At 38.6% G+C, this 21,009-nt stretch overlaps 1 protein-coding gene across 11 annotated transcripts in view; it reads left to right on the forward strand.

Moving 5' to 3' along the window:
• Nucleotides 1-21,009, forward strand: part of UTRN (utrophin) — a 358,149-nt gene that overhangs the window by 237,148 nt on the left and 99,992 nt on the right. For all 11 annotated transcript variants that reach the window (XM_051613510.1, XM_051613511.1, XM_051613509.1 and 8 more), the window contains one exon: nucleotides 868-1,024. In XM_051613510.1, coding sequence (XP_051469470.1) covers nucleotides 868-1,024 — 157 coding nt within the window. The remainder of the gene's footprint in view (nucleotides 1-867; nucleotides 1,025-21,009) is intronic.

The following is a 21,009-nucleotide window of genomic DNA, read 5'->3' on the forward strand; positions in this document are numbered from 1 at the left end:
ACCCATGCATGAAATAGGAAAGTGAAAAAGTAGGAAACAATAGTAAAGTTCAGTTCACTCATCTGTCAGAAATGGAGCAGGGGGGTGCAGAGCTGGTGTCAAACTACACTGAAAAGGCTTCGGCCTCTACTCCATCCCTAGTGTGGAGAAATAAATTCGTGTTTACTAGTGTAAACTAAGAACATACTGGTCTCAAATCCCTAACACAGAACGACTGTGGTAAAAGAGGGTGGCTGGTCTATTAGAGATTTTCCTGCGCCTGTGTAGAGAGACACCATCAAGTCAAGGCATTTTTGAAAATTTTGGAAAAGGATATTGTGGAATCCATGGTTTTTGACATTTAATCTGAGGGGCACATTCACTGTGTTAATTCTTTAGTAACGTATCACTGACTAAAGATGATGTACTAAGTAATTTGTGCCACTGATATGTTCAGTAGCACAGGCAATTTATTGTTGATCACTGCTAGGAGAAGTTGCTGCTTTCACTGCTGAAGAGTCAAGATTCTGGCTTGGAAGAGTTCAGTTTTGCAGTGCTTTAGCTCACAAAGTAACTTTGTGCAATGTGGTGCTCGAGTCACAAAAAACTCAGCATTTGTTTATGTTGCTTAGACCTGCAGTGTTCAAGGTTTTAGATAAGTCAAAATATCAGATATATATTTGTCTGTGTTCGCTCATTTTTTTTTCCTCTGTTTATGTTGATTTGGTGTGCAAAATACTTTGAAGTAGAGACTTTTTTAACATGAAGTTGCTTTGCAGTTAAACACTTCAAACATTCTTAGTGATGGAGGAATTTTATTTACTTTCTGTATCCCCATGCTGGTTTTGCCATTCAGGACTTTAAAGATGCTTTAATGTTGTTTCACAGGGCTCACTTGGAGGCCAGTGCAGAGAAATGGAACAGATTGCTGACATCCCTGGAAGAGCTGATCAAATGGCTGAATGCAAAAGATGAAGAACTAAAAAAGCAAATGCCCATTGGAGGGGATGTTCCAACTTTACAGCAACAGTATGACCACTGCAAAGTAAGTTGCTTATATTTCATCCATAAATACAGTACTGTGAATAATAGAATGAAACAAATTTGAGTACAGGAGAAATTATGGATGCTTCCTAGTGACAAATTTCTAGAAAAAAGCTCTAGGTCTCCACCACTTTTGCTTCCCCAGCTTGCCCAGTAAAGCACATCTGAGATACCTTTTATTAAATTTAATCTAAGAGAATTCTGATACATATGTTCATTTCAAACAGTGTTGTTTTTTAATGTTTCCTGATGTTTTTTGATTCCTACTGGGTAGAACTGCTGTTCTACTGTAAGTAAAATTAGGGAAGGCATGCAAAAGTAAGAACTGAACAAGAACTGTGGAAGCCATGTCTTATGTAAATTCAGTTAAGTTATGTAAACTGGCTTTCTAAATGTTAATAAATTGACCAGTAGTAGCAGCCCTGTGACTGGTGCAGAGTTATACTGCAAAGATGACTCAAAAATGTCTTTGAGAACTAAAACTTCCCTGTGCTTGTACTGTTGTAACTATAAAGTGCCATTCTAGAACTCTGATTTTCCTAGTTTTGTTCCACTGTGTTAACCTCTGCCAACACAACACTGATGTCTTTTTGCTGTGGCATTTAGTGAGGGCAAAAATTGAATTTGGGAAAACACTTAGTAATACAAAAATACTTAGATTGCTGTGATGAACTAAAGTAAAAGTAGCCTGATGTGAGCAGCACTTGTAAGACTTAACTCAAAAATAGAAGAGCTTAAGAAAACCTGCATATGTTTCTCTTTAATTTAGTCCTTTAAAGTGAAGTTATTAGCATACAGTGAGGATCTGTGTTTCTTGAGAGTTCATCTCTTCCTGTTCTTAACCACTTAAATCATCATGCTCTGTTTGTAGGCACATCTGCTGTGAATGTTTTCTAATGATCAAATGGTGGATAACTAGTGCCAAAGAGCAATAGGAAGCTGGAACAGATTCAAATGTGTTTTGAAGGGGGGTAGTGGGAGGTGATAGATTTCTACAGGTCATTGTCTAATGACTTGTTTGTATCTCATGCTAGATGATAGTATACACATGTGTGATCAGTTGACTGTGGCTGGATGCCAAGTGCCTACCAAGTTGCTCTATCACTCCTCTCCTCAGCAGGACAAGTAGGGGGGCAGAAAATACAGTGGATAAAACTCGTGAGTCAAGATAGAGGCAGTTTAATAAAGCAAAAGCAAAGGCTGCTCACGGAAGCAAAGGAAAACAAAAGATTGATTCCATACTTCCCATGAGTAGGTGCTGTCCAGCCGCTTCCCGGAAGCAGGATCTCAGTACGATTAGTAGTTGGTATGGAAGCAAACACCGTAATAATGAATAAACACACACACACACACTCCTTTCTCTTAGCATTTATTGCTGAGCAAGGGTCGAATGGTATGGAATATCCCTTTGGTCAGTTCTGGCCAGCTGTTCTGGCAGATCTTGCCCACCTCTGGCCTACTGGTGAGCTACAGCCTTCTTTCAGGCAGTTGTGGAGAATGATAAGGTCTCCCCTCAACCTTCTTTTCTCCAGGCTGAACAAGTCCAGTTCCCTCAGACACTCCTTGTGAGACTTGTTCCCTAGACCCTTCACCAGCTTTGTTGTCCTCTGGATGCGCTCCAGCACCTCTGTGTCCTTGTAATGAGGGGCCCAAAACTAAACACAGTATTTGATGTGTGGCGACTCCAGTGCTGAGTGTTTTTTGTCCATTTAGACAAGCAAGAGCACAGTATGGAATTGCAGATACTTCTTTGATTATGACTGGATGATTATTTTCTAACAATTATTTTGGTAGGGACCAGGAAATTTCCCCCATACATCATGTGAATACTGTGCCATACCAAACATGAATTAACAGCCCATTTTATTTCACTTTCAATTGGAGTGTTTCTCTTCAGACAATGCTAGAGAAAGGGCACTGGATCACAGCTGCCTGTTAGTTTGATTCTCAATGGCAGCACTTCGCTGCTGTTTCTGAGCAGGAACTGTCCATTCCTTGCTGAAGCTGCAGTTTACTAATAAACTACATAAAGCAAAAAAGTTGTGATTTTTTTTCCAGTAGGAAGTGAAAGCTCGAGAAAAAAACAAAATGAAACCCATTCAAGGTGCTTTTTCTGCTTCCTCAGCATAGTGAAGTGATTGTTTGGTGTGTTTAGAATGTTGAATAAAGATGCCCTTAGTTGAGGAACCCAAGTTTTATGCCTGCTGTGGTTTAATTTATTTTTTTTTTCCTTTTCCAAACCTTATACCAAATCTGTTCTTTCAGCAGACTCTTAATAAAATAACTTTATGTGGTGCCATACTGTCAGTCACTCGTGCCTTGTGGGGATGTCGCTGGCTGGTGTCATTTACTTTGCATTTCAGGTGCTGCTTTTAGAATAAGTATCCTGTGTTAAGCTGAAAGATTTCAGTGGAAATTTGAGGTGCAACTGCATCTGAAAAATATTGCAGAGATATTACTTCATTTCTTTCACTCTCAAGGATACTCCCTTTATTCCACCTCTCATCATGGGCTGTGTTTTAAATGTTTATTTGCCCAGACTTCTTACAATGTTAAACCTTCTAAGCATTTCATGCTATTGGTAAGATTTACTTGTAATCAACTATTTTTTTATGATTCCATGTTGAGCTTCTGCCACACCACATCAGCTGGTCTTGAAAAGGTTCTCCCCGGGCTTCTCTAAGTAAGGGTTGGGTGACTCTCTCCTCTTTCCTTTAGTTTCACATCTGAGTGATACTTTGAAGTTGGCCTCATGCAAATTGAGCTGTCCCACACCTCACTTTATCTCCACTTCTCTGTGATCCCATTGCTCTTATTTCCAGTTTGTTTACCTGATCTTGTCCTTGATGGCATTTCAAAATTTAAATGGTGAAACAGTGGCTCAGATCTGTAAGATGTGGATTCCTGGTAGTCTCATCTCCTGCCCTTTATTTTTCTGGTTCTTCAATCCTTCTTGCACAGAGCTTTATGCCTCTGGTTATTCAATAATCATTAGCCTTATTAACCTACTCTTTTCCCTTTAAATACATGAAATGATTACTTGTTTGCTTCACCTTAACGACACTAATTATATTGCTCTTTCCCTCTGTTAGTATCTCACTCACTCAGTGCTTGGCTTCAGCAGTCCTAGAAAAACAAGTTCAGTATTATGTGGCAGTTTGGGTTAGCTCACATAGTTTATGTGCTACTGGGGTCTGTTTGGACAGGAGGAAATAAATGGTTTTCAATTTGTTTTTTAAACTTGTTTTTGTTTTAAATACCTATTATTCTCCTCTGCTTTAAAAACAAACACTACTTGAAGTAATGTTTGTCACCTGAGTCAGCGCTACATATTTGGCCTATATTTTCCAGATTAACAGAACTATTTCAGGATGCATAAAATATTTATAAATTATGGACTGTTTTTTGTGTTGATCAGACAAACTTCCATAATCTGTGGTAGTTCACAGTCTTATCACATACTAAATGAGAAGTGCAGTTGAGCAGTGAGCACATCCTGTTTGGATACTGAGTTGTGCTCTGTGTTGTGCAGAGGGCAGGGCAAGAGGAAGCTTAAGTAAGTATGAATTTCCTATTCTCGAATTTTCTTTGTATTTAAGAGTGGACTGTGGTGGTAGCCCCAAGAATACTGGAAAATTCCTAAATACTTTGGGATGTTGAGAGGAAGTTTAAAAGTACCCAAGTTAAAAAGTCATCTGTGTAGCTGAGGCTGGATTCACTGAGGCTGGATTCACTGAGGCTGGATTCACTGAGGCTGAAGTGTAGCAAACATCTACAAAGGCACTGACATGAGGAATGTCTTATAGGGAAAAGAAAGTGAAGGCATCTGACTTTTCAGAGTTTATTGCTTATGTTTTTTCCATAATTCCAGTTTCTGAGTCTTGTTCTCCTTACCAGCTGAGGTTTTCCATTTTGTTCTGTTCTTTCCCAGTCTTCCTTACAAATATTAATTTAGGATTTTAAAGCATGTGATGTACAGTGTCAGCTGCACAGACCATGAAAAAAAACAAACCAAACCAAAACACCACCAAAACCAACAATAACCCAACTTCCCAAAATGCCAAGAGACTGTTCTTATGTGGTTATCTTATTCTACTGAAAAAGAAAAGCTACAAACACATCATGAAAAATCAGTGGGCTGGCTTTGTGCAAATGGAAATACCTAGTCACGCCTGTGTATGAGCAGAGGCAAGGCAGGTACTGACACCTTGTTCTCTGGAGATGCACTGAGAGCTCTGCATCTCACTTTTCTGCTGGAAGAGTTCCTGTCTGTAGCTTTTTGAAAGTGTGCTTTTGCTAGAAGGCAAAGACTTCCTAAATGATGTAAATCACTGCTTTCAGAAAGAGAACAGGACATTTCAAATGAAGCAGAAATGAGTACCCTCTCGGATAAATCCTGTTGGTATCTGTCTGCATAGATGAACAAATGTCTAGCTAATGCTAAATAATGCATGCATCTTGGATCACAGAGATGCTTAACTTAGCTTCGTTTGAGCTCAGAATGAATTGGCCAAGGACCGGTGAAAGTTTGATTGGTAATTTTATGTCTATGGATGGTTGATGAATATTTCAGGTACTCTTCAAACTTTTTGAGTTGCTGTCTACATGTTTCATGTTTCAAATTTGGTTTGTTAAAGTAATCAGATGCTGAAAGTTGCAAATATCTCTTTCTGATTTACTTAGCTGCTGCTACTTGATAAAAAATGTTAGCATAGCCAGCCAGAAATGGATTTCTACTCGTTGCTATCTCTTCAGAGTGCCTGTAATTCCATTTTTCTCTTTACTAGCATGAAAAGTCTGAGGAAAAATATTTTTTATTTTAAGTTGTGCTCGTTTGCTGTGCCTGCCTAACTTCAGGCAATGGGTTTATTCTGGGATTATTTCCTAGTTAATTATTCTAGATTTGTTTTTCTTGGATATTTTCTGTCTTAAAATCTGCTTTCATATTAGGAATTATTAACTGTAAGAATCAAAAGTTGAGTATTATGATACCAGGGCTGCCCTACTCTGTGCTCTTCATTATAGTCTAGAATGGGCTTTATTAATTTGTTACACATGTCATCACTTATGACATGAAGCATTCAGAAAATCTTCTGCATAGAGGTGGTCAGCTGTGTAACTGAAATAATAATTTGGACTGAGACGTGAGCTGTGAAGTGGTGAGAAAGGAGAATTAATCTGCGGTTGGAAGAGAAGAATCAATATAGGCTTTTGCTTAGAGGAACATCTGCAACCTAGTCTGATGGACCAGGGTGTGATTGATGCAGGAACTTGAGTGATCTGTACCATACTACTGTGAAGTGGCTCTTCAAAGTCAGAATGTGTTTTCAAAAACTATGTACTCTATCAAGAGGAGAAATAACCTACCCACTAGTCAATCACCATTACTAAACAGTTTGAGAGTTCCTTAAGTAAGCTTGTAACAGAGGAGGTTTTTAAGGACTCTTTAAGTTTTAAGTGCTTTGCATATTCGAGAATCCTGAACATTGATTATTGATGGAAAAGAGACATTTCACCATTAATTAAGCTGTCACTGAGACTCCTTGAGGTGTGTTTAGGAGGAAGAAGTGGTAATTGTGGGTGGGAATATTTTGTTACAGGAAACTACTACAGGAAACTACTCTTGTAGTTAATAGCTGAAGTTAAATGAGAGTTCTCAGGTAAACCCATCTGACTTAAAGCCATTGCTCACTAAGGATTTACTCAAATTGATTTGTGTGTTCCATGAATGATTCAGGTGTGTATCACTCTGCTCTCCTGGGCTATTTCTCCAAAAGAATTATATGTAAACAAAAGCATGGCACAAAGAATGAAGTGTTGCGTTAGGATGTCAGTGCAATGTATTTTTAACTTTGATAAAGAATGCTGCTTCTGGCTGTATTTCAGCTTGCTCCCAGAAGCACGATTGTCTTGTGATAACTCAGGAAAATTGCAGTGGATCACCACTTAAAATAATAAATAACCTGGATAATGAAAGAGCAAAATACTCCATCACTAATGCAGAGTAAAGCAGGTTGTCTTACTGTGGAAAAAACAGCTGATAAGCACTTTGTTAGTACAATCAATAAAATATTTCTATGGGTTTACCTTTTTAATTTTTTCATCTTGATAGAGGTATTAATCAGTATGTACATCTCATGTTACTCTTTTATGAGAATCCAATGTCTCATTGGTTTCAATCAAAGATTCCTATATAAACTTTGAAGTCCTCACTGGGTCTTCTTCAAGCCACTGAATAAAGCCTATTCTTCTTGAAGGTTTGTAGTTATCCTCAAATATCTAAAAGGACATTCTGACATTGCTGTGAAGGAAAATGTGTGGGACAGAAATGAGGCTTACAGTGCAGAAACAGCATTTTCTCTGTCCCATAAAAGGCTGCAGTGAGTCCAGTACATCTTCCTCTGTTCTTGTCTCACATCTCAAAAGACCACTCTGCTTCCATCATTATTAACAGTAGCCATCTACTACTAATGAAATCTCAGAACACTGTGGTACACAAAGATATACCAGACTGTCTGTTTCCACTCCTGTGTGTTGAGCTGGAAGACCAAGACTGGCTTTGGCCTGACCTTCAGGGGTGAGCCATGTGCATAGCCAGTTAAAGTGATGGAGCACAAGCACATTGGTGACCCATTTTTAATCTCTACCCATAAGACAGCTTTTGCATTCCCTTAACTGCCTCTATTGTTCATTTCTCTGCCTACTTCTGACTCCACTATATCCTTGTGGAGGTGTAGGGACTGGTATTGCATGTGATACTTTGGATGAAGTTGCATCAGTGTTTTATACTGTAATAAAACAATGGCTTTTTTTTTTTTTCCCCTTGTTCTTTCTGGTGGTGCTCAGCATTTTGTTGGCTTATCTTTTTGGTTGCAGCTGTGTATTGAACAAATTAGTTCAGAGACCCGTCAGTGAAACTCCCAAAACCATTTTTGTAAGCCATAATTGCCCAGAAAAGTATTCAGGGCTTTCAGTCTACTCGTGTATGCTTTTTTAATATCAGATGGTCTTTCAGTTGCATTGAAAAGTGCTGGGTATTACCTGAAACCTAAGGACAGTACATCAACATATGAGCTCCCACGCTGGATCACAGAAATGAATTGGTACAGGGAGGGCATTTCTCTGAATGCAAATATTTTTTTTGCTGAGGTCTGTTTTTCCAAAGGCAGAGAGCCAGGAAAAACCCACAGGCACAGCCTCAGTGAATCTGTTTTTCCAACTACAGAGCTAGAGCACCACAATAATACAATGAACATTATTATTTACTTTTTTAAAAAAAGATTATTTTTTTTCCCAAGAGCTTTCATAGCCTGTATCAGCTACAGCTGAAAAATTATTCGTCCTGCTCATGCCTTTCTAATTCTGAAACCAATTTGAAATGCTTTGTGTGTGATCACTCTGAATCCTCTCAGATCTCCATTATTTTTCTGTGATCTGTTTTGATACAGATACATATACTGTATTTAACAAAGCTGTTCACTTGTCATTCAAGGTACAGAATGGAGCTTGCAGGGATTACTCCAAATCTTTTGAGAACCTCTTCACATAACTGACATTTCTCTGTATGAATTTTGCGGGAGAGCTAGAGAGTTCTACTTCTGTCATCACATGTTCTCAAAAGACAGAGTCCCCTCTGCATCATTGTTTTGGAGAAAACTGGAGTTTATCTTGCACTCTGTATTCTTCAAAATACAGTAAAAGAGAGGCTGCTGTCACTTTAAAATCCTTTTGAAACTTTCACTGCATTTGCAGGCATGGGCTGGTGAAGAATCCATTATGTTTTCTGTTAAGAGTATCTTCATCTAGATCCTGCCTCTTGCTACTGCAGGCAAACTCTTTAGGGGAGAAGAATATTTATTCCCCTTAACTCTTCAACTATTGGATTCTCAATCCCTTGTTGTTACAGCCAGTAATCCACCCTAGGAACATCAGCAATAAATTGGAAAAATTGTGTTACCATGGCAGCCACTCAGTCCTGTTTTCATGCAGATTCATAAGATTAAAGGCTGGGCTTCGAAATGTATGTACAAAATAGGGAGGAAATGGGATTCTGCTTTTTCTCTTATTTTTGTTAGTTCCCATGTTTTTTTGTTGCTTTTTAGAATGCAGAAGAAATGAAAAGATGGATACTGGTTTTAATGGGCAAGTTAATTTTGCAGGGGGTGGTGTTTTTTGATATGATTATTATTATTATTGTCATTATTATCACAGAATCTTAGGGGTTGGAAGGGACCTCGAAAGATCATCTAGTCCAACCCTGCTGACAGAGCAGGATCACCTAGAGTACTTAATACTAGTAGTATTAGTAGTATTTTATTATTATTTTTCCTTACAGGAACTCTTAACCTAAGCTATTAGGCGCTCCTAGAAAGTTACCATACATCTGTATCTTCTGACCTGGGTTTCAGTGAATTCCTCTCATCCAGGGTGGTTAATCGGAGAGGCTGGGAAACTGTTGGGAAGATTACTGAAAGTAGCTTGCTCTTCTGAAGTTATGGTCTTTCAAGTTCAGCAGCCAAATGGTGTCTACACCTACTATGTTCCTTAAAGATTTTGAGCTTTTTTTTTGGGAAAACTGCTGGAAGATATGTTTGTACTAACACACATTTCCTGCAAAGTAAGTTTAGTGTTGTGCTTCAGAAAGCTGCTATACTGAGTTTAGCATTCCCACTCCTGCTAGAGGTCCTTATATACTCCTTACAGATCTGTCTGGGCCAGTTAGTTGTTACAGGGAAAAGAAGGATTTTTTAAATTTTTTTTTTCTTTTTCCATCAGATTTGGAAGCTGAATCCAGGCCAGTAAAATGCCTCCTTCCTAGCATCACTTAAACTATCTTCAGTGGTTGTCCACATCTGCAGACTCTGAGCATCAATAATAAAGTACAAGTACAATCCCTCCATATAGTGTAGTGCCTGCTAGGCCTGCAATGTCTGCACTCATTCCTCATAGGGTTCCTAAGATCACTTAGTTTCAATCAACAGTTTATTGAGTTCTATTGAGCACAGTGTGTAATTTCAATAGGAAGTATTTGCCCTTGTGCGTACGGGGTTTGGGGTTTTCTTGGTTTATGTTTTGGTTTTGGGGTGTTTTTTTAGGCACCTCTTCCTGGAAGGAGTGCAATGTTGTTCTCACAATCACCTATTTATTACTAACAAGCTATTTTACATACTTGGTTGCACACCTTATAATTCACTCTCCTGCAATGTGTGTTTTAAAATCATCCTGATAAAACCCAAAGATTTCTTGAAGGTCCTTTCTTTCTTGTTTTTAATGATGGTGTAACATTGTCAGGGCCAGCAGTGAAGCAACTGATTTCTAGAGTGATTGCAAGTGGTATATTATCAACTGGCTGTGAAGCTTCACAGCCGTTTTTGCCAAACAGAGTACATGTGCAGGAGCTTCTGTGACAACCTCTTCTGGTTCTGCAGTGCATGAAGATCAATCCTAACTAGATCTTCTTGTCAGAGACCCCATGCTGCTGCTGACACATGGTTGTGCTAATGATAGATGTCTGTGGCTTGGGTATCCCTAGACCCTCTTTGCAGGATGGAGTTGAGGGATGTGTAAGAGGCTGCATAGTTCTGCTGAACTTCTAGTCAATGTGGGCTGTTAGTTAAATGAACAGGCATATCCTGTAGCGAAAGAGAACATTTTAAAGGTCTTCTCAAAGAACATGATAGCTTTTGATAGTAGTATTTTTTTATTTTACACTGTGATTGTCATCTTTTAGACCTTCTGTGTTAAAAGAAAGTGTAAATGGACAGAAAAAAATAAAATGGTGCTAATGTTTCATGGTATATTACAATAAAATCATTATATTTCCCAGTTAAGTTCATAAAAATGCTGCTGGCAAGTTGTTTTTTGCAAACAAGTGTTTATAAGCTTTAGAAAGAGTAGTAAACGAAAGCCATGACTCATTAAGTAAATGTTTTGATACATTTCTTTTCACTTCTGTTTGATGTTGGAATGAGTTTTATATGTTCCTGCTACATTACTGAAGCTTTTTTAGCTGAAAAGTCCTAATGTAGATAATTCAATGGTTTAAAAAAATAAAATGGAAGACTTCCTCTCCCTTGAGGCAGCTGGTTTTCAACTTACATGCTTGAAAAATTTCTAAAATCTAAAGTAAAATCACTGGATTAATGAAAGGACTATGTTTATGATTTTACAAATAGTCATTAAAATATGTATATTATCATAAACGTGGGATTCACTTTGGTGTAAATCAAAATATTCCATACCAACAGAGACTTTAGGGATAGAGTCAATTAGTTACTTTTAATGTATTTTTCATTAAGTCCATGAAACAGGACAGGAAGAATCTAGAAATAGCAGCAACTGAAGAGAGGGTAAATAAGATTGTTTTAAATAAATTACTGGGAAAATGCATAATTTTTCCCTTAAATATTACTTGAAGTTGTCTTCTAAAATTTTTTTGTTATTGTCCTCTGGTTCTAGGTTTTATATGGTCTATATTCATTCACCTTGGAATCAACCTGACATACAGTTAGTTTTTTGTGGTTTGGTTTGTTTTGTTGTTGTTGTGTTTTTTTAAATATAACAACAATTTGTTCATTCTCTCTTTTGCAGTTCCATCTCCTGTTTGAATGATGAGCCTGCCTCAAATGAGGGAGGATCATTTTTGTAAACATTCACAATCTTAAAGGGATCAGATTTAAGAAGAACATTTTGATGCCCATAACAAGAAGAGATAAGACTAATGGGAAAATATTTTAGCATCAAATGAATGCAAGGGAGGAGGAAGGTGCCATATTTAGATAATTATTGGTGGTGTCTGACAGTTGTGCCCTGTGCATTCTCTGCACATGATTTTCCATCTGGAGTTTGGCAGCAGAGGTGCTGTGTAATGCCCTGTCATGCTGGGTATGGACACCTTCAGGAGCCTCAGTGTCTGATTTAGAAGTGAGTCCCCAGGCTCTGACTAAAAAGGAGACTCTGATTAACCTTTTTTCTCCTGCTGCGGGAGTGACCCAGAGTCCTCTAAACTGAGGGTGAAAAATAACACTGACCACTTGTAACCTAAATATTGTATCTGAGAAGTGGTATCTTCTAAGTTTATTAGACTTTTTCTAGAGGTGGATGCTTATTAATCCTGGCAGATTTTGGGTATGAAGAAAAATGAATGAGATCTTGGGATTATATCTATTTCTTTTAATTGTGAGGATTTAAAAAGTTTTTAGGCTTGATTAATTAAAAAAGGCAGTGCTTAGCTTTCTTACATTAAGCACTATTGATTTGTTGATTAATTTTTAACAGTGTTTTTAACATATGTAGAAATCTACATATTTTTCTAATAAAATACACAGAGAAGGGAGCTGTATACTCATTGTAAGGTTTAGAGAATTCTATTTCAATATTTTAAAATTTAAACCTTTTCCGCATTTGACAGGGAATTTATCTTCAAACTGCTAATGATTTCAAGGTTGAAACAAAAAATGTAGCTGATAGAACCACTGTTTGGTTACTTGTCAATAGTGCTTGGAGCTAATTTACTCCTGCAAAGTTGACAGAAAATACTATTTAAATTTTGGTTTTTTCTTTTACATTGTAAAGCCTAGCTATGCTCTCTGCAGCTGTTGGAATAAACAGAGAGACCTGAAGGAGGCTACTTTGAGTGCTGTGTAGGTAGATGGAAGGAAAATTGCAAAAGCATAAGGGATGTGTTTCTTGTTTTATTTTCCAGAGTCTTGATTGAGTAACATAAGCTGGAATGTGTTGAAACTGTGCACTTGTTGTTTGTAAATACAAGGCTGTATTTACAAATTATAACAAAGTCTGGAATTACAAAAAGTGAGTAAAAGGAGAGAAAAACTAAAAGCTAGGAATAGTTCCATACAGGGATAAAATCCTTTACATGGACTAATGCTCTCAGAGTAGTAAGTTCATAATATCCTTGTTAAGTGAGCTTAAACTGGTGTTTGGGTCTGGGTTGATTTAGCTGAACAACTTGCTTTTTCTTCTACTGGAATTCTAGATGGGGAAATACATAATCAATCTCTTGGTCTATTTTAGCATGTATTCACATGTCAATTCTTGGTGTCTCTCAGCAGTTTGACAGTTGTCTGTTAGCAGACATCGTGCCCTTGGTCTTCTCTGTATGTGAGGGGACTTGCCCACATCCACAAACTGCTTCTGTTCCTGGTACTTCTTTTGTGGATTGAGTTGAAAGGTTTACATGTTGGATTGAAAAGGTATAAATGAGGCCTTGGGGGGCTTCTAGAAGTTGCACAGAGCCATGCACAGCTTTTTACAGTAGTTTCATGTAAAACACGATCGGCACCTGCATGTTCTGCTTCACTTCTGTGACTGTTCCCAGAGCCACAGAGCAGCTGTGCCATTGGTTTGGTACATGCACACCAAGCCCACACAGCAGGCATCTTCCCCAGGGAAGTAGGAGAAATAGGAGACTGAAAATCTGACAGACTTGCAGTGGCAAGGCAAATCTGTAAAGCTCCATACTGCTGAGGTTTTAAAAAATTGAGAAGTTCTGAATCCAGACTGAAGAGGGAACAGCATTTTACCAGAAAAGTATTTTCCCTTGCTGAGGAGTGTTTAAACAGTCTATCTTACTTCTCTATTCTCTGTGAGTTCCTGATGATCCAATTATTTCCATTTTTCCTTTCATACATAACAGATAGGTCACATCTATCTAGTAGTGCAGCACAGCTACCTCTTCTAGTAACAAATGAGTTTTTGAGTAAGAGAAATCAGCCTATGTAGAGATCTAGCTGACAGCAGTTGTAGTGCTTATGAAGCATATACAAACTTGGGTACTTTCACACTGTATTACTTTGTTCTGTTGAGATATTATCTCTTTAGTTTGTTTTTTGGAGACGAGGAGGACTACCTCTGTACAGAACTTGAAATTCAGTACTCCCATGTCTGAATTAAATCCCAGTTGTGGAAAGCTGGGAGTGAGTCACTAAAGGTACTCAAGCTGAGGTTCAGACAAGTACTGTGATTTTTTTTCTTTCTTTAACTCAGAAACTTTTTTTATGGCATTGGTGCTTCATCATTCCTTATTTTAGTGCCTTAATCACAGGTGTAGCATAATATTTATGTTGTATTTCCTTAACTTGGAAAGGAATATTTTAGAATGGTGAAGTTTTTGCTGACTGAAAAAGGGGAAACATAACCCCCATTTTCAAAAAAAGAAAAAAAGGAGGACATAGGGAACTACAGGCCAGTTAGTGTCACCTCCGTGCCTAGTAAGATCACAGAGCAGATCCTCCTGAAGGCTCTGCTAAGGCCCATGGAAAAGGTGGAGGTGGTTGGTGGCAACCAGCATGGCTTCAGCAGGGGCAAATCATGCTTGAAAAAATTGGTGGCCTTTTACAATGGGGTCACAGCATCGGTGGACAAAGGGAGAGCATCCACCTGGACATGTGTAAAGTGTTCAACACTGTCCCACATGACATCTGGTCTCTAAATTGGAAAGATATGGATTCGACAGATGGACCACTCGGTGGATAAGGAATTGGCTGGATGGTCACACTGAAAGAGTTGTAGTCAACAGCTTTATGTCCAAATGGAGACAAGTGACCAGAGACATTCCTCAAGGGTCAGTACTGGGACCAGTGCTATTTAACATCTTTGTCAGTGACGGACAGTGACATTGAGTGCACCCTCAGAAAGTTTGCTGACAACACCAAAGTGTGTGCACACACTGGAGGGAAAGGAGGCCATCCAGAGGGACTTTGACAGGCTTGAGAGGTGGGCTTGTGCCAACCTCTTGAAGTTCAATAAGGCCAAGTGCAAGGTCAGGGCACTCCCAAGCATAGTTATGGGCTGGATGGAGAATAGATTGAGAACAGCCCTGAGGAAAAGGAGTCGGGGGTGCTGGTTGATGAGAAGCTCAATACAAGGAAGTCCAGAGGAGGGCCATGAAGATGATCAGTGGACTGGAGCACCTCTCCTATGAAGACAGGCTGAGAGGGTTGGAGTAGTTCAGCCTGGAGAAGAGAAGGCTCCAGGGAGATCTTCTAGCTGCCTTCCTGGCAGTATCTGGAGAGGCCTGCAGGAAAGCTGGGGAGGAATATTTTGCAAGGGCTTGTAGTGATAGGAAGAGGGGTAAAAGCAGCCTCAAACTAAAAGAGAGTAGATTTAGATTAGATATTAGGAAGAAATTATTTCCTGTCAGGGTGGTGAGATGCTGGAACATGATGCTCAGGGAAGTTGTGGAAGCCCCATCTCTGGAAGTATTTGAGGCCAGACTGGGTGGAGCTTTGAGCAACCTGGTCTAGGGGAAGATATCCCTGCCCATCCAGGGGGTTTGGAACTAGATGATCTTGAAGATCCCTTCCAACTCAAACCATTCGACTATATGATTCTATGATTAAGCACATCTTTAATGGTTATGAGATAGACAGTAAATAGATGAGTCTACCAACTACCGGTTGCAATGATTTTCACCCATTCTGTCTTATGGATGTGTTGCTTGGCTTGTTCTCTGAATTAAGAGGACGTACAGGGAACACAGAACAAACCTTTCTATTCGTTATATTTGATTGACATTAGTCATTCAAATTATGAAGGATTTTGCAGGAAGAAGAACACGTAAGCTTATGATCAGGCTGCCATTGTCACTGCAGCAAAACTATCATAACTTGACTTTCTGGTTAACACAATTTGCATCCTTAATATTATGTATACTTTAAATGAAACTGTCATTTTGGTAGTGACAAGTTGATCGGTGCTGGACATACACAAAAAAAAGCTGGGTGAAAACATGTTTGTAGAATTGTGCATGCTTGATTTATCCCCAGTCTTCCATGTACAAGGGCTACACTAAGAAACTGAACTAAAAGATGAGCTACATGTTTGCAATAATAAATATCCAAGCCCAACCCACACTGCTTATTAAAGTCCTAAACTCTACTTTAGCTTTTCTTCTCTGAGGATTTGTGGAGGTGCCCAGTGATGGGCTATGATGGCACTAGCCTTTTTTGAAGAGAGGAGCCCAGTGACAGGTTCTTTGAAAGTTGTATCTCTGAAATTCAACACTTAGTTTTGAGTTGACATTCTGCAAAGATCAATTCATTCTGCAGTGGGGCTTGATGTCTGTATGCAGTCAGTATGAGAAATGACCGTGTAGCAGCTTCTCCAACAGCAGCAATGTAAAAAAGATCAGCATTGTTTTCTGTCAGGCTGTATTTGTGATGCTTGGATGCAGTGGAGAGAGCTGAGCAGAGAGAAGGTGATGTGTACAGGCAGAGAGAAATGCACCAGGAAGTCTGAAACTACAAGACAGTCATGCTTGGTTGAAAAAATTCATTTTCAATAGGTCACCCTCATTTGGGATGATTTTCTGATGATCTTGTACTCTTCTGTGTGAGTATGCTGATAATGCCTGCTGACATTTCTGGCTGCTAAGAGATTCTTAGTCTGGAGGATGTAGCTGCTTAGCTGCAGTTACTCAAACCCTTTTTTCACCCATGTCTTCCTACTTATACTTTTCATGGTGGTGGTGCAGCAGCACTGGAAGAAGAGGAAAAAGTTATTTTTCTTAACACTGGATCTAAAATTATGTAGTAAACTTACATGAAGGAATGGTTAGTAGTAAAAACAGTAAAGTAAAAACCAAACAAATAAAACCCCAGAATGTGCAAAAACAAAGGTACTTTTCTCACTGGAGAGAAAATGAAAGAACAAATACAGGGCAGATGTAAATCCCATTGTTCAATGCTATCCTGGAAAACATTTGGGTACTGAGATGTTGTGTGTGGTCTCAGAATCTATATATATAGCAAATAAACACACTCACTGTATTATGATTATACTTGTAGATAAATGTGGAGAGATTTTTAAGAAATCAACTACTTCTTTCCTGGGTTAGGAGCACTGAAGCTAGAGCACCCCATTACTAAATACAACGTCAAATAACTAAGTGAAATTCCTTTACTGTTTTTAAAATCTGTATTGATGGTGTATGCTTTCTTAATGGTAGAGTTGACTTAAAGCAGTCATGTTTTTTTATCTGCTTAGCTTAATTTACAGGTCCAGCTGGGTTTTCTGTCATTTTTATGAGACATTGTAAGAGAACCTATTTGAAAGTGCAAAAAAACTAGCAAGGCTGTTATGTTGGACAAATTTAGTTTGCAGAGGTGGAACCTCCTAAAGAGATACAGACTATTGCATGTTGTGACAAGTTTGGATGTTCTTTTTTTGGAAAGGGGCTAAAATTCCCAGCTGAAGTTCTGTTATTTGTTTTTGGTGTGATTCATGATGAGGGAAAGTCCTCTTCTACTTAAACACACTCACCCCCATCTCACAAAACAAACCCCAAACCAGACACCCCAGAACTATGTTGTGATAACTGCTGCATTGCTGCTGTGCCATAGAACATGTGACATATCACAGTTGGGGCTTGTGGTTTTAAAAAACTTGTTTTCTTCCATTTATTTATTTATTTATTTACTTATTTATTTTATTAAATGTCATTGCTTTGTACAGACCGGACACAGGTGTCAGGTTCTGCTTTTTTCATGTTCCTATAACTTTTGATGGCAACTAGAACCAGCTGAAGGTGGTGACTAACCAGAGGGAAATTCTTTCCTGTGAGGGTGGTGACGTGTTGCCTCAGAAAGTTGTGGCTGCCCCCTCCCTGGAAGTATTCAAGGCCAGGCTGCCTGAGGCTTGGAGCAACCTGGACTAGTGGGAGGTGTCCCTGCCCATGCAGCGGGGTTGGAACTAGATGATCTTTAAGGTCCCTTCCAACCCAAACCATTCTATGATTTATATACGAAGCAAATATTCATAGTGCTGCAATCATAAAATAGCTCTTGGGTGCCTGGAGTTTGAAACACAGTTACTAAAAGTCTTTCTCAAGACCTCTGCAATAATGTGGTAGGTGCCATCTAATAGTAAAGTAGCTTATGAGGCAAATATATTACTCTTGTCCCATTGATGTTTATTTGAAGAAATGCAGAGGAACTTTAATTGCTGAAGATGAGCCGAAGGTGACATGAGCCTAACTACTCTTACTAACAACAGTGCAGCACCCAGTTTGTTAATGGTATTATCATCTCAGTTTGAAGCAAGAATCTTGTGGCCTGTTAAGACTGACAGTTCATCAGTGCTCAGTAACAATACAGGCTAAAGAAACCCAAGTCTGTCTGCTGCTGTCAAAGAAAGAGGAATTTCTCCCTTGTGTTGAAGAGGTAGATGTGTACCACTGCATGGTGCAGGGAAGTAGTGCAAGACACTGCAGCTGTATGTGGTTACTAGTGCTAATAGAATATTTGAGTACTCTTGCTAAATTAAGTAGTAAGACATTTAATATGCAGTAAATGTTTTTTATGTCTTGTGTCAAGCTGGAGTGGAGAAATTGTATGTTTAGGATGCATTTAAAAAACACTTTTTATTCTTTATTCTTCCCCCACCTTTCCCTGTATTTCCTGATATAAAAGGCAGAAGTTATACCAGTTGCTACCCATAGAGAAGAAACATGAGTTTGACACTCTGACAGTGTTCCACCATAACCTCATTTGTTGGGGTTTATGTAAGCAAGTAGCAAAACTTGTCCAAAGCTATACTGTTATATGCTATGTACTGCACAGTTTCACAGTTTGAAGCTAATTAAAGTTAGCATTGAGGACATAAATATCCTTTTCTTTTTCAAAGGAGGGAAAACTTTAATGAAGACTGTGGAAGAAATATAAATTCTGTTCTGTAGATAGCTCTGCAAAACGTTTTCATCTGAAATAGAAGGATACTTATTTTGATGATGTATTGCCTTGTCTTGAAGGGTGATTTTGAGAGAGTATAATCTCTTTAAATGCCTTTGAAATTGACTCACTGCAGTGCTTTATTTGGCATTGTACAGTAATGTTTTCCTATGGGGTTGTTTGGGGTTTTTTTTGACAATTTAAAATGACATTGCATCTCTGCTCATTTCTTAGTGTCAGTTCTCTTTGTCTGGACACCAGTTCTTGTACACATTAGAATAAAAGTTCTGGTTGGTCTCCAAGTTTCATGTAAGCCGTTGTCTTGTTTCTGGCAAGAGCCTATAGCAGATGTTGGGGTGGCAGGCAGAACAAAATGGAGCAAGTTGAGAGGGTTACTTCGTTTCCCACCTTTTGTGGATCAGAGATGTACGTTAATGCCCGTGATATCTCTCTTGGATTGCAAAATGCTCAGATTGCCTTAAAGAATTTGAAACTAGTTTATTCATGAAAATCCATAATGTGTTTTTTCCCAGAGTGGCACAGATAATTCTATACACTTAGAGAATGGAGATTTGTCTTTAAAATTGCTGAAAATTAATTTGCATGCTAATTCCACAGATACCATCAAATCACTTTTGTTTTCTTCAGTATAGGAAGATGCAGTTTGTATTATGCTACCAATATTCATCATAAAACAAATTCTTGGTACCTATAGGAATGATAGATGTTTTTCATGTATTTCACATGCAATGGCAGAATGTATGTCATTGTTTCTTTTGGCATACATATCTAAAGCATTTTGGTTGGTATACCTGTTTTTTATAATAATCTTAGTTTAGTGGCCATGGCAAACCAAAACCCAGAGAACAGAATTGCTCACTATTACTCACTGTCCTCCAGCCTCCCAAGGGAAGATAAAAGGGGAATAAGGAAGAGAGACTTCAAGGTTGGGAGTTAAATCTTGAACAGGTTTAATAGAACAGAGAAGTAACATGGGATAAGGAACAAATACACAAATATAAAAATATAAACCCCAATTGCAACAGTCACTGATATAAGTGTCTGAAGGTCCCTTGCAGCAGAGCTGACTTGGGAAAAGGGTCCAAGGCTCTTCCCAGCGCTGGGTGGATTTGGATTCTCCCGAGCATATGGCAGGCTGATGACAAAGCAGCAGCCTCAATCCAAGACCTCCAAGTGCAGGAAGCAGCAAAGAAGGAAGCAGGAAGGGAATAGACTTCTGGTCCTTCTGGCTTTTATAATGAATGGGAGGGAGTAATGACTCCTCTCTGTCCCATCCCCTGGATTCCCCAGGTTCCTAAACACTTTCTCTCTAGGTCCTCATATTGATACCATAAAATTAGCCAGCACCCCCTCAAACTGTAACTATAATTAAAAAATAAATAAATAAAAATTAATTATGGTAGACATGGAAGCAAATACATTTTTCCCAAAAAGAAGAGACTGCTTTGGAGATGAGAAATGAGGAGATTATTGAGGTTTCCTGCATTTACTGCTTCCATTTTGTTGGCATTGTTTTATGCTTTGGGAGCTTTTAAATGTCATCCAGCATTTCTAGGTCACACATTAATGTTTAAAGTCTAATAGTTATCAGAATATTGAGCTTTTTAAAGCCTTTGTACCTCCTGTCAGATTTTAAAATCACCTTTGCCATCTAGTCACTTGTAAAGGAGAAGCCCTTATTAAAGTGGACTCCATATCCTCCTCAAGTATTTAAGACAGGAGAGGTGGTATAAATTGATTTTGCTCTGGATCTGGTTCTATCTTTTCAGCTAACTGTAAAAATATATGAATTACAAAATAATTGTGAGCTGATTGCTACATCATAACCTATTGTCTTTCTAGTTGGCTGATACTAGTCAATGACAAAGCAATACCTGCATGCCTGAAAGGAATGACTAGAAATGCATTTGTTAAATTGTTAAGTTGTTGGGTTCTTATGGGAATATATCTCATCAGCAGCATTTCTAAAACCAGTAATGAAATCAAGAATAGATGGGAGGCTTCAAACTGCTGTTCGGTTTTCCTTATCTAAGGGTTGGTGCTTAGATGAGCCTTTCCTGAAGTAAGGGACACATCAATACTACATAACCTGATCTTTCATCAGTTACTCAGAGCACTTGCTGTCTCTGCAGCCTCAAATGTGTTTGTACAGTGGTGGTAACTGCAGGAGTCAAGTGGTTTCATTGAGCATGTTGCTTCATAATTCATTGGGTCACAGTGAACTACTTTACAGCTGTATGTACATCTGCTTGTACCTTACAAAAAAACCCCAAATATA

Source organism: Apus apus, chromosome 3 (genome assembly GCF_020740795.1).
Source record: "Apus apus isolate bApuApu2 chromosome 3, bApuApu2.pri.cur, whole genome shotgun sequence".
NCBI lineage: Eukaryota > Metazoa > Chordata > Aves > Apodiformes > Apodidae > Apus > Apus apus.